The following is a 12,974-nucleotide window of genomic DNA, read 5'->3' on the forward strand; positions in this document are numbered from 1 at the left end:
AGGCTTAATTTTTAAGTTTTTCCTTACTTGTATTTTCCAATTTTCTATGATGCACATATACCATTTTACTGTAATAAATGGTATTTTAATTGATTTTAAAAAACAAAAACAAAATACACTCACATGTACACACACTCAGCAACATAAAATAATTTTTAAAAAGGCCAATAAAATGTTGTTACCTTAAAGATGACTGTGATTTAAGTGTTCTAACTGCAGGGGTCTCTTCTTTACTGATTTCTAGGTTTTCAGAGAGTGAAGCTGCTTCTGGAAGCAAATCTTCAGCTTTAAAGATCGACTGTATGGTTTCATTTCCTTTACTAGTTAAACTATTTGAAAGTATGTTTTGATTACCATCACTATCAAATGACAGCATATTCGAATCTTCTCTGTAGTTTAAAATACTACTTGAATCTGTATAAAATGAATCCTTTTTGTCACTTATTTCTGATCCCATTTCTCCTGAGCCACTTTTGTAAACAAGTCCACTACTTTCATCTTCACTTATTTTCCCTAAATGTTTATCTGATAAATAGTCCATAAAAGAAATGCCTTTTTGCAGATTTGTATCACTAGCTGATTTAAAAAGCAAAGGATCCTTTAAAGGGACATGGCTAAGGTCAACACTCATAGATCTGTTGTCCGACATATGATTAACAGTTATACTTCTAATTCTATTTACATCCCTACTAATTTGTTTTGGTTTTGAAGACAAAAAATCCCCATTTTCTGTAGACAAATAATCAGGAACCACTGGGCTCACACTTTCAGAAACAGGAGACTTAAGAGTATTTGCTTGATCCACTGGATGGAGCAAAAGAGCCAGTTCTGCACTTCTAAGTAAAATTCCAATACAAATGGATGTCTGACTAGCAGGACTGCCAGTCACAGCTTCTACATCTTTCCTTAAGTTCTCTGAAAGCAGGATAAGTGACTCATGCAGGAAAATTAGTAGCAGATACTGGTAGTGATTAATCTGCATACTGACATGTTTATGAACATGAACTAGGACATGAATATCTGCCTCTGATGAGGAAGAGGAAAATCTGAAAAATGTATCTGATGAAGGTTTCTGACCACCATTTGTCAAGGGCTCAGACTCTGTACTATAATACTCCTTCAAGAGCTTCTTCCGCTTCAATCGGCCAGCCAGATCACTAGATTCACTTTGTGATGTATTTAGAGATACTTGACTACAAGTCTGTGGCTCTTTTTGTGACTCTGCATATCTTGTTGGTTGACAAATCCAAATGGAAAGAGGGAATGAGTCTACAAAACTTATTGGCCGTCCTTTTCCACTTTTCATCCCTTCATAATCTATCCAAAATTGAGAAAAGTACACAGCCCAAACATCCATGGCAGCAGAAGTTTTAAGAGTGTTTTTATTCAATTGGGGAGTAATATTTCCTTTATAAACTTCATGCATTTTTGTATCTTGTTCATGAGCATGTCTCTGGAAAATTGGATGTAAAAGATTAAAATTGTCACGAGATTTGGGGAAGCTGGTATATGTTTTACTAAAAAAATCACAATCTTTAAAGTCTTGAAACAAAGCTTCTAGGTCAGAATGTCGACAGTTTGGACAGTGCCTTGTATTTGTGGCAATCATTTCAGAACTCTGAATAGAAATTGCACGTGGCTGATCTTGATGACATTCAGATTTCATTTCAGAAGGAATGACAAACTAGAAGAGAAGAAAAATTAATGTCATCCAACTGGCAAATCCATACATCTTGAAGATAAGAGAATATGACTTAGCTCAGAAATTCTTCTTGACCTTCCCCCCAAAATATTACTTTCTTATTAAGACATAAAACACTAACTCTTTCTATCAAATCTTTTTATTAAACTGTGTAAAGAGAACTTAAATGACCACTAGAAGAGAATTATCTTTTTAAAAAACATAACATGAAAAATGAATGTAACATATATATGTACACAATAAATCATAAAATAAAAAGAACAAAATTGAATTATATCACTGCTACTGCTTGTATGATACCTTTAGCATTAAGCCATCAACTCGAACATCAACATGCTCATCGGATTTTGAATTGTCATTCAACTTGTACACAGCCATGAACTGATTAAGACTCTGTTTTAAATCCAGCAGAAATTGATTCAACCATAGAATGCTTCTTTCATCCACAGTAAACTGTAATGCATTCAGCTGGCTATAGAGGTTAGGAGATGGAACTGTGGAGAAAAGATTTTTTTTTTTTTTTAATTTTTAATTGGATGGTTCTAAATCTTCCCTGAGAACAGAAAATTCATGTTTAGTCAGTTTTATTCTCTCATAAGATAAATTTGAGGAGTTATTTATAAAATCAAAGTGATACATGTGAATGATAGCAAACACATTTAGACAAATTTTCCATGCCTCACTAACTGAAAAAAAATTTTAATATTTTAAAATATAAATCTATAAAACACATAAATATTTTGAATATATAAATTAATCTAAAACTAACTGCATAAAACGAGAAGCATTGTTTCAATTTCTTTCCTAAGGTTGTATTCACCAAGAAGCAAACTTCTAAAAACATCATCTTCTTGATGAAGTATCACATCAAAGTGGTCCTCGATCACCTATTTCTGTAAAGACTTTACAACCTGAATCTTAATCTAAATCCTCTAAAATGAGAGAACTAAGTCTAATGACCAATTTCTTATGAAAGTGCTATGCTAGCAGGATCTCCTTGAAAGAAAGGACCACACACACGTTTATTCCCCACTTTAATCAAGGCCTAGAATATCTAGAATATCAAGTATCTCCTGAATAATAAAGGGAATTCACTCTTTTTCACAGCTCTCCTAAAACAAACTAACATTCACAATTAGAGGGTACATCACTTCCTGAAATATAAATATTCTTCTACCATAAAAGCCATTTTGTTTTCAGAGGACCTTGATGAAGATCCTTTATTCTAAAAATTCAGACATATTTATTTCTACCAAAGCTAAAATTATGCATATCTAGAACACTTAAGACTAAATTTAAGAAAAATAAATCTAAGGTGTAAGATATCAGTAGAGAGAGAACACGTAACAATGTCCTGAATAGGGTTTATTTGCTTATATAATTCATTTATTCATTCACTTTCCTTTAAGAGTCACTGAATGTCAACTACATTGTCTTACCCTAAGCACAAAGAACACAAAAACAAATAGGGCATGGTCCCTTTCCCTTAAAAGTTCATAGTTTATTACATGAGACAGATACAAACAAACAAAAATTATAATTCAAGTCTTATCAGAGACATGCAATTGTGCAGTAGAGATGCTTGCCTCTCGGAATAGAAATAAAGTGGGTGCTGCAGAGACTGTATCACACTCTGGAAGGAAAGAAGAAGGAATATCTCAACATACAGATTGAGTGATGATGGTAGCCACAGAGCAGACTAGGGAGCAAATGCTGCCCAAGAGCTAGAGCACAGAAAGAACCCTGAGAGCAGATCTGGGACTGAGAAAGGAACCCAGGACACCAAGCAGTAGAAAGATTTATATGCAGTTCTCAACAGAGGTCTACTTATAAAATAGATTAGTATGTAGTTAACAATAGTTAAAATCAGCTTGTGGAAACCTTCAGTATTCTGACATCACTAAGGGAAAGGAGAAGGGTGCAAATGAAATATGTAAAAGAAACAAACGCATTAAAAACAAGACTAACAACGCTATATTTATTGCTATGGATTGAATTAGTCCCTCTAAAATTCATTTACTGAAGTCCTATCCCCCAGTAGCTCACAATGTATTTGGAGCTAAAGCCTTTAAAGAGACAATTAGAATAAAATGGGTGGCCCTAGTTCAATATGACTCATATCCTTATAAGAGCAGGACAGGATGGACACACACACACACACACACACACACACACACACACACACACACACAAGACCATGTGAAACCATAGGGGGAAGATAGCGATCTACAAGGAGAGCAGTCTCAGAAGAAACAATCCTGCTGAAGTCCATCTTGGACCTCTAGCCTCAGAACTGTGAGATAATAAATTTCTGTTGTTTAAACCACCCAGTCTGTGGTATTTGTTACAGCAAGTCAACACAATACTGAATGGGGAAAAGTTGGAAGCATTCCCTCTGAGAACTGGAATAAGAGAAGGATGCCAACTCTCACCACTCCTCTTCAACAAAGTACTAGAGGTCCTGGGCAGAAGAATCAGACAAGAGAGAAATAAAGGGCATCCACATAGGTAAAGACGAAGTCAAACTGTCACCGTTTGCTGATGATATGATCATCTACCTAGAAAATCCTAAAGACTCCTCTAGAAAGCTCCTAGAACTGATAAAAGAATTCAGCAAAGTTTCCAGATACAAAATTAATATACACATATCAGTAGCTCTTCTATATACAGTGACCAAGTTGAGAATCAAAGAACTTAACCCCTTTTACAATAGCTATAAAACAATAAAATAAAATACTCAGGAATATACCTAACCAAGGAGGTGGAAGACCTCTACAAGGAAAACTGCAAAACGCTGCTGAAAGAAATCATAGATGACACAAACAAATGGAAATACATCCCATGCTCATTGATGGGTAGAATCAATACTGAGAAAATGACCATACTGCCAAAAGCAATCTACAAATTCAATGCAATTCCCATCAAAATAATACCATAATTCTTCACAGGACTAGAAAAAACAATTCTAAAATTCATATAGAACCAAAAAAGAGCCCGCACAGCCAAAGCAAGACTAAGCAAAAAGAACAAAACTGAAGGCATCATATTACCTGATTTCAAATTATACTGTAAGGCCACAGTCACCAGAACAGCATGGGGCTGGTATAAAAATAGGCATGTAGATCAACGGAACAGAACAGAGAATCCAGAAATAAACCCAAATACTTACAACCAACTGATCTTCAACAAAGCAAACAAAAACATAAAGTGGGAAAAGAACACCTTTTTCAACAAATGATGCTGGGATAATTGGCTAGCCATATGTACAAGAATGAAACTGGATCCTCATCTCTCACCTTATATAAAAATCAATTCAAGATGGATTACGGACTTGAATCTAAGCCCTAAACTATAAAAATCTAGAAGACGACATTGCAAACACTCTTCTATACATTGGCTTATACAAGGATTTCATGACCAAGAATCTAAAAGGAAATGTAATAAAAACAAAGGTAAATTGCTGGGACTTAATTAAACTAAAGACGCTTTTGCACAGCAAAAGGAACAGTCAGCAGAATAAACAGACAACCCACAGAGTGGGAAAAACTCTTCACAATCTATGTATATCTGACAAAGGGCTAATATCCAGAAGCTACAATGAACTCAAATCAACAAGAAAAAAAAAAATCCCACCAAAAAGGGATTGATGGCTAAGGACATGAACAGACAATTCCCAAAAGAACATATATAAATGGCCAATAAACATATGAAAAAATTCACATCACTAATGATCAGAGAAATGCAAATCGAAACCACAATGTCATACCACTTTACTTCTACAAGAATGGCCATAATCAAAACATAGATGTTGGCATGAATGAAGTGGCAGAGAACACTTCTACACTGCTGGTGGGAATATAAACTAGTACAACCACTATGGAAGACAATGTGGAGATTCCTTAAACCACTAAAAGTAGGCTGGGCACAGTGGCTAATGCCTGTAATGACAGCACTTTGGGAAGATGAGGCGGGTGGATCACAAAGTCATGAGTTTGAGACCAGCCTGGCCAACATGGTGAAACCCCATCTCTAAAAATACAAAAATTAGCTGGGTGCCGTGGTGCGCACCTGTAGTCCCAGCTACTCAGCAGGCTGAGGCAGGAGTATTGCTTGAACCCAGGAAACGGAGGCTGCAGTGAGCTGAGATCACACCACTGCAAGCCAGCCTGGGCGACAGAGTGAGACTTTGAAAAAAAAAAAAAAGGCACAAAAAGTAGAACTACCATTTGATTCAGCAATCCCACTACTGGGTATCTACCTAGAGGAAAGGAAGTCATTCAAGATACTCACATACATATGTTTATAGCAGCACAATTTGCAATGGCAAAAATGTGGAAGCAACACAAATGCCCATCAATCAACGAGTGGATAAAGAAACTGTGGGGAGTGTGTGTGTGTGACAGAATACTATTCAGCCATAAAAAGGAATGAATTAATGGCATTTGCAGCGACCTGGATGAGACTGGAGACTATTATTCTAAGTGAAGTAGCTCAGGAATGAAAAACCAAACATCACATGTTCTCCCCTGTAAATGGGAGCTAAGCTATGAGGATGTAAAGGCAAAAGAATGATACAATGGACTTTGAGGAGTCAGGGGAAAGGGTGGGAAAGGGGTGAGGGATAAAAGACTACAAATAAGGTGCAGTGTGTACTGCTCAGGTGGTGGGTGTATTAGAATCTGACAAATCACCACTAAAGAACTTACTCATGTAACGAAACATTATCTGTTCCCTAATAACCTAAGGAAATTTTTTTTTAAATTAACATAAAAATTAAAGAAAATAAAATTTAAAAAAATTACTTGACCAATGATATATTTTATTTAAGAAAAACATTTATAGGGGCATGGCTGGAATACTATGATTATGCAATAACAGACAATGGCCATGGTGAATATAGGGGCAAAGGGGAGTAGTGTAATACCGTGAGGAAAAAACAATGAATTAAGATTTATAAGACAATGCTTGAGTTTCAACTGTGCCTTTTTACTCCCTATAAGATGCTGAGCAAATGTCTTCATCTATCTGAGTTTTCTCATCTGCTTGGAAAGGCAGCTGAAAGAAACAAATGAGAAATACACACAGATAAACAAAACAAAAAAAAAAACCCACAAAAGACTGTTGAAAACATGAAGATAGGATGAGATGCCAGTTTTGTTTTGTTTTTTGTTTTGAGATGGAGTTTCGCTCTTGTTGCCCAGGCTGAGATGCAACGGCATGATTTTGGCTCACAGCAACCTCCGCTTCCCAGGTTCAAGCAATTCTTCTGCCTCAGTCTCCTGAGTAGCTGGGATTACAGGCATGTGCCACCATGCCTGGCTAATTTTGTATTTTTCATAGAGATGAGGTTTCATTGCTGCTCTCGAACTCCCGACCTCAGGCGATCCGCCTGCCTCAACCTCCCAAAGTGCTGGTATTACAGGCATGAGCCACAGCACCTGGCCGATGCCAGAAGTTTAACACAAATTAGGAATAAAGCAATAAAATAGATGGACATCTTTGTAATCCCCAGGATGCTATCTTTTAATCTAGCAACAAAGGCAAAACTACAGTATGAGCATCAGAAGTTCCTTGCGAAACTAAAAACATACGGCACAGTGGCTTATGCCTATAATCCCAGCACTTTGGGAGGCCAAGGAGGGCGGATCACTTGAGTCCTGGAGCTCAAGACCACCTTGGCTACCATGTAGAAACCCCACCTCTATTTAAAAAAAAAATATATATATATATACAAAAATCAGCCGGTGTGGTAGTGCACACCTGTAGTCCCAGCTACTCAGGAGGCTGAGGCAGGAGAATCACTTGAACCTGGGAGATAGAGGTTGCAGTGAGCTGAGATCGCGCCACTGCATTCCAGCATGGGCAACAGAGCAAGACTCTATATCAGAAAAAATATATATATATTAATAAATCAATGTTAAACAAATGGGCAAAGTAGGTCTAAGTATTTTGGAGTTCTACTTTTAAAGAAAGGGCATACAAATTGTTACCTCTGATAATCTATCCTATTTTATCTAAATATTTTCAACTATGATTTTTCACCCAATAAAAAAGGTATCACATAAAAGAGTGCAACATTTAGTTTAAGAATTCTGAGATGTGCAGATCACTTGAGGCCAGGAGTTGGATACCAGCCTGGCCACATGGCGAAACCCCATCTCTACCAAAAATACAAAAATTAGCTGGGAGTGTTGGCACACACCTGTAGCCCCAGCTACTCGGAAGGCTGAGGCACAAGAATCGCTTGGGCCCCGGTGGCAGAGGTTCCAGTGAGCCAAGATCATGCCACTGTACTCCAGTCTGGGCCACAGAGCAAGACTCTGTCTCCAAAAAAAAAAAGAATTCCTAGAGGAACTGAGACAATAGCACAGAGTTTTAATATTCAAAGAATACAAATGCACAATCATTTTAATGTTAGGAAGCCCAAGAGTTTTAATATTCAAAGAATATAAATGTATAATCATTTTAATGTTAGAAAGCCAAAGAATCTTCTACAAATAAAAATTCATGTAATTCATTGTTTCTGAAACTGCAAATGCCAAAAGGTGCCCAAAGTATACATTTGAGCATTTTAAACAGTCAAAAAAAATTCTCTAGAGCTGAAAGGACAACTTCAACTACTACTTCTTCAATAATATATAAATGGAGTTATATAGCTGAAATATAAATGGAATTTTACTATGGAGAAACAAATGACTTCATTCTACAAATAACCTAACTTTCACTGATTCTTTAACAAACAGCTATTAAGCACAAAGTGAATTGAATATCTGGGATAAAATTAATCATAAATACCAGATGGGCTGGATGCAGTGGCTCATGCCTATAATGCCAGCACTTTGGGAGTCCAAGGTGGGCAGATCACTTGAGGTCAGGAGTTCAAGACTAGCCTGGCCAACATAGTGAAACCCTGTCTCTCCTAAAAATACAGAAAAATTAGCTGGGTGTGGTGGTGCATGCCTGTAATCCCAGCTATTCAGGAGGCTGAGGCACGAGAATCTCTTCAACCCAAGAGGCCGAGGCTGCAGTGAGTTGAGATTATACCAGTGCACTCCAGCCTGGGCAACAGAGTAAGGCTCTGTCTAAAAAAACAAAAACAAAAACAAAAACAAAAAAAAACCCTCTTGATTCCTGCCATCAAGGATTCTACAAGCTAGGGAGGGAAAAGGATACATGAACAAATAACAACAACATGTAAAACTGTTAGACTAGAGTTATGTACTATACATAATAAGAAGGAGGAACAGGGGCCAGGCCCAGTGGCACTTTGGGAGGCCAAGGAAGAGTACTGCTTGAACCCAGGAGTTTGCAACCAGCCTGGGCAACATAGTGAGACACTATGTCTTAAAAATATATATATAATAAAATAAGGAACAATATAGTTTTCTTTTTTCATATCTATAAAACTCAAAAATATTAAGAAAAAACACCTTCCCAAATAATGGACAAATAATAATAGAAACCGCTCTTACTTGGAAAATCCTTTCCATCTGGATAGTAATATTCTGTGAATTCTATATAGACAGCTGACATTTCTTGTGGAAGATATAGGGATTTTTTATTGCAGCAAATCATACTTTTGGGGGAAGAACGACATTGTTCTGCTGTAGAGACCTAAAAAAATAAACAAGTTTACTGAAATCACACTGAATAAAAACCTTTCAAAATAATTTATGCAACCCAGACAGTACTTTTAAAACTACTTCCAAAAATTTGCTAATGGTTAATTTCCAGTGTAAACTTTACTATATATTTAACTTCACATGGAATTATTTTTAAACACCCATCAACTATTCAGAAAACTCTATAATCTTTTTGGATCCTTATCAATCACAAAATCAACATTGTACATTATTTCTTGTGAACTTATTATTGTGAGCCTTAAAACGACAGATAGAAAAATAATGATAATGACATTCTATCAGATAATACAGATAAGTAAATGGCAGTCAGGACATAGATCCAAGTCCTCAGATCCAGAATGCTTCCCTGTATGCTATTTAAAATAATTCTTTATCATAATTTCTCCATTATCATGAAAAACAACAGAGCTATACATAGTTTCAGCTTGAGATAATAAAAATTCTGGAGATGAATAACGGTACTGGTCACACAGTAATATGAATGTACTTAATGTCAATTATTAAATTATATACAGATTAGTAATGTTAACATAGATATAGACATAGATTTATTTTGTTTTTTTTTGGTAGAGATGGGGTTTTGCCATGTCAGTCAGGCTGGTCTCAAACTCCTGACCTCAAGCGATCCACCTACCTCAGCCTCCCAAAGTGCTGGGATTACAGGAGTGAGCCACTGCACCCAGCCGACATTATTAGGTTGGTCCAAAAGTAATTTCGGTTTTGCCATTACTTTCAATAGCAAAAGCCTAAATATATATATAATTATAGTAAATTCAGTCATATCTTACAATAAAAAATAACTAATTTAAAAATAATAACTATAAACACTTCTGTCAAATAGTTTGATTGCTCAAATTATTTTTCCAAAAAGACATTTATACACAAACCAATAAATGTGATTTACCACATAAACAGAACTAAAAACAAAAACCATATGGTTATCTCAATAGGCAAAGAAAATGCTTTTGATAAAATCCAATGTCCCTTCATGATAAAAACCCTCAACAAACTATGAATTGAAGAAACATACCTCAAAATAGTAAGAGTAATCTATAACAAACTCACAGCCAACATCATTCTGGAGGGACAAAAACTGGAAGCATTTCCCTTAAGGAATGGAACAAGACAAGGATGGCCCTCTCACCACTCCTATTCAACATAGTACTGGAAGTTCTAGCCAGAGCAATCAGGCAAGAGAAGGAAAGAAAAGGAATCCAAATAGGAAAATAAATCAAATTATCTCTCTTTGCTGACAATGATTCTATATCTAGAAAACATTAAAGGCTCCACAAAAAGGCTCCCAGGACAGATAAGTAACCTCAATAAAGTTTCAGGACTCAAAATCAATGTAAACAATCAGTAGTATTTACCTACATCAATAACATTCAAACTGAAAGCCAAATTAAAAAACAACAACAACAAAAAAAACCCACCTAGGAATACATCTAACCAAAAAGATGAACGATCTCTACAAAAACTGGACCAGTCATGATGGCTCACACCCAGCACTTTGAGCAACTGATGCGGGCAGATCACTTGAGGCCATGAGTTAGACCAGCCTGGCCAACATGGTGAAGCCCCATCTCTACCAAAAACACAAAAATCAGCTGGGCATGGTGGCACACGCCTGTAATCCCAGTTTCTCGGGAGGCTGAGCATGAGAATCGCTTGAACTCGGAGGCAGAGGTTGCAGTGAGTTGAGATTTTGCCACTGTATTCCAGTATGGGCAACAGAATGAGACTCTGTCTTAAAAAAAAAAGAAGTCCACAATGCTCAAAACAATCTACAGTCAACGTCATTCCTATCAAACTACAAATATCACTTTTCACAGAAATATTTAAAATATTTAAAAATTCATATGGGATCCAAAGAAGAGCCTGAAGAGTCGAAGCAACCCTAAGAAAAAAGAACAAAGCTAGAGGCATGACATTACCTGACTTTAGACTATAAGGAACCAAAACAGCATGGTACTGGTACAAAAACAGAGACATAGATCAATAGAACAGAACAGAGAACCCAGAAATAAAGCTGCACACTTACAACTATCTGATCTTTGACAAATTCGACAATAACAAAAAATGGGGAAAGGACCCCCCTATTCAATGAATAGAGCTGGGATTACTGGCTAGTCATAGTTAGAAGAATGAAACTGGACCCCTACCTTCTACTATATACAAAAATTAACTCAAGATGGATCAAAGATTTAAATATAAGAGGTCAAACTATAAAAGTCCTAGAAGAAAAGCTAGGAAATACCATTCTGGACATAGGCTTTAGCAAAGAATTTATGGCTAAGACCTCAAGGGCAATCACAATGAAAACAAAACTAGACAAGTGAGACCTCATTAAAGAGCTTCTATACAGCAAAATAAACTATCAAGAGACATCCTACAGAATGGGAGAAAATATTCACAATTATTTAAGAATTGTGAAAACCAAACACCATTAAAAAGTGGACAAAGGACATGAACACACACTTCTCAAAAGAAGACATGTGCAGCCAACAAGCATATGAAACAATGCTCAACACATCATTAATCATCAGCAAAGTGTAAATCAAAACCACTGTAAGATACCATCTCACATCAATCAAAATGACTACTATTAAAAAGTCAAAATACAGATGCTAGTGAGGCTGCAGTACTGCATGTTCTGACTTATACGCAGGAGCTAAATGGTAGGTACACTTGGAGACAAAAAAAGGAACAACAGACATTGGAGACCCCAAAAGGAGGAAGGGAAGAAGGAGAACAAGGGCTGAAAACCTAGCTGCTGGGTACTATGCTCGCCACCTGGATGATGGGATCAATCACATCCCAAACCTCAGCATAAGGCAATATAACAATGTAACAAACCTGCACAGTACCCCTGAGTTTAAAATAACAGTTAGATTTTTTTTGAAAAAACTATTAGTTTTAAGGTTCTGGTTACATTTTTTTCATCCACTCCCTAGTTAATTACAGCAAAAATGTATATATAGTCACAAAGTTCAACCAATAAAGTTTTATCAGTTTCATTTATTTGTATTAGTAGACCCAGGGATGCAGCTTAAGTTTTTGGTTTTTTTTTCCCATTCTTCATTCAATTTTTTTCCCATTCATCATTCAATAGACGTGTATATGTCTCATATGAAGTGGAATAATTTTTCAATGGTTTATTTATGGTTCCTCTTACATAAACTGCCTAATCAATTTTTCTGAGATAAGAGTCTCACTCTGTCATCCAGGCTGGAGTGCAGTGGTGCAATCTTGGCTCACTACAACCTCTGCCTTCTGGGTTGAAGTGATTCTCATGCTTCAGCCTCCTGAGTAGCTGGGATTATAGGCACACACCATCACTCCTGGCTAATTTTTGTATTTTTACTAGAGAGGGGATTTTGCCATGTTGGCCAGGCTGGTCTCCAACTCCTGACCTCAAGTGATCCGCCTGCCTCAGCCTCCCAAACAGCTGGGATTACAGGCATGAGCCACCATGCCCAGCCAAATTGCTTAATCAATCATTTTAATTTGTACAGTCTTTATAAATCCAAGTCAGTTCCTTATAGTATCTAATTAAAAAGCTTTTCTCTGAATATAAGGAAAAATTTCTTTTCAATTCAAAGTGTCAACTTATTTTAACAAATAAGTTT

General features: G+C 36.4%; 1 protein-coding gene across 2 annotated transcripts in view; it reads right to left on the bottom strand.

Moving 5' to 3' along the window:
- Positions 1-158: 158 nt before the first annotated feature.
- The window catches only part of UHRF1BP1L (UHRF1 binding protein 1 like), a 53,005-nt gene continuing 40,189 nt past the window's right edge, over positions 159-12,974 (bottom strand). For both annotated transcript variants that reach the window (XM_037734139.1, XM_037734142.1), the window contains 3 exons: positions 9,175-9,316; positions 2,003-2,196; positions 159-1,684 (listed from right to left, as the gene is read on the bottom strand). In XM_037734139.1, coding sequence (XP_037590067.1) covers positions 179-1,684; positions 2,003-2,196; positions 9,175-9,316 — 1,842 coding nt within the window. In that variant the 3' untranslated portion in view covers positions 159-178. The remainder of the gene's footprint in view (positions 1,685-2,002; positions 2,197-9,174; positions 9,317-12,974) is intronic.

The sequence above is a fragment of the Cebus imitator genome, unplaced genomic scaffold, assembly GCF_001604975.1.
Source record: "Cebus imitator isolate Cc_AM_T3 unplaced genomic scaffold, Cebus_imitator-1.0 Scaffold18, whole genome shotgun sequence".
NCBI lineage: Eukaryota > Metazoa > Chordata > Mammalia > Primates > Cebidae > Cebus > Cebus imitator.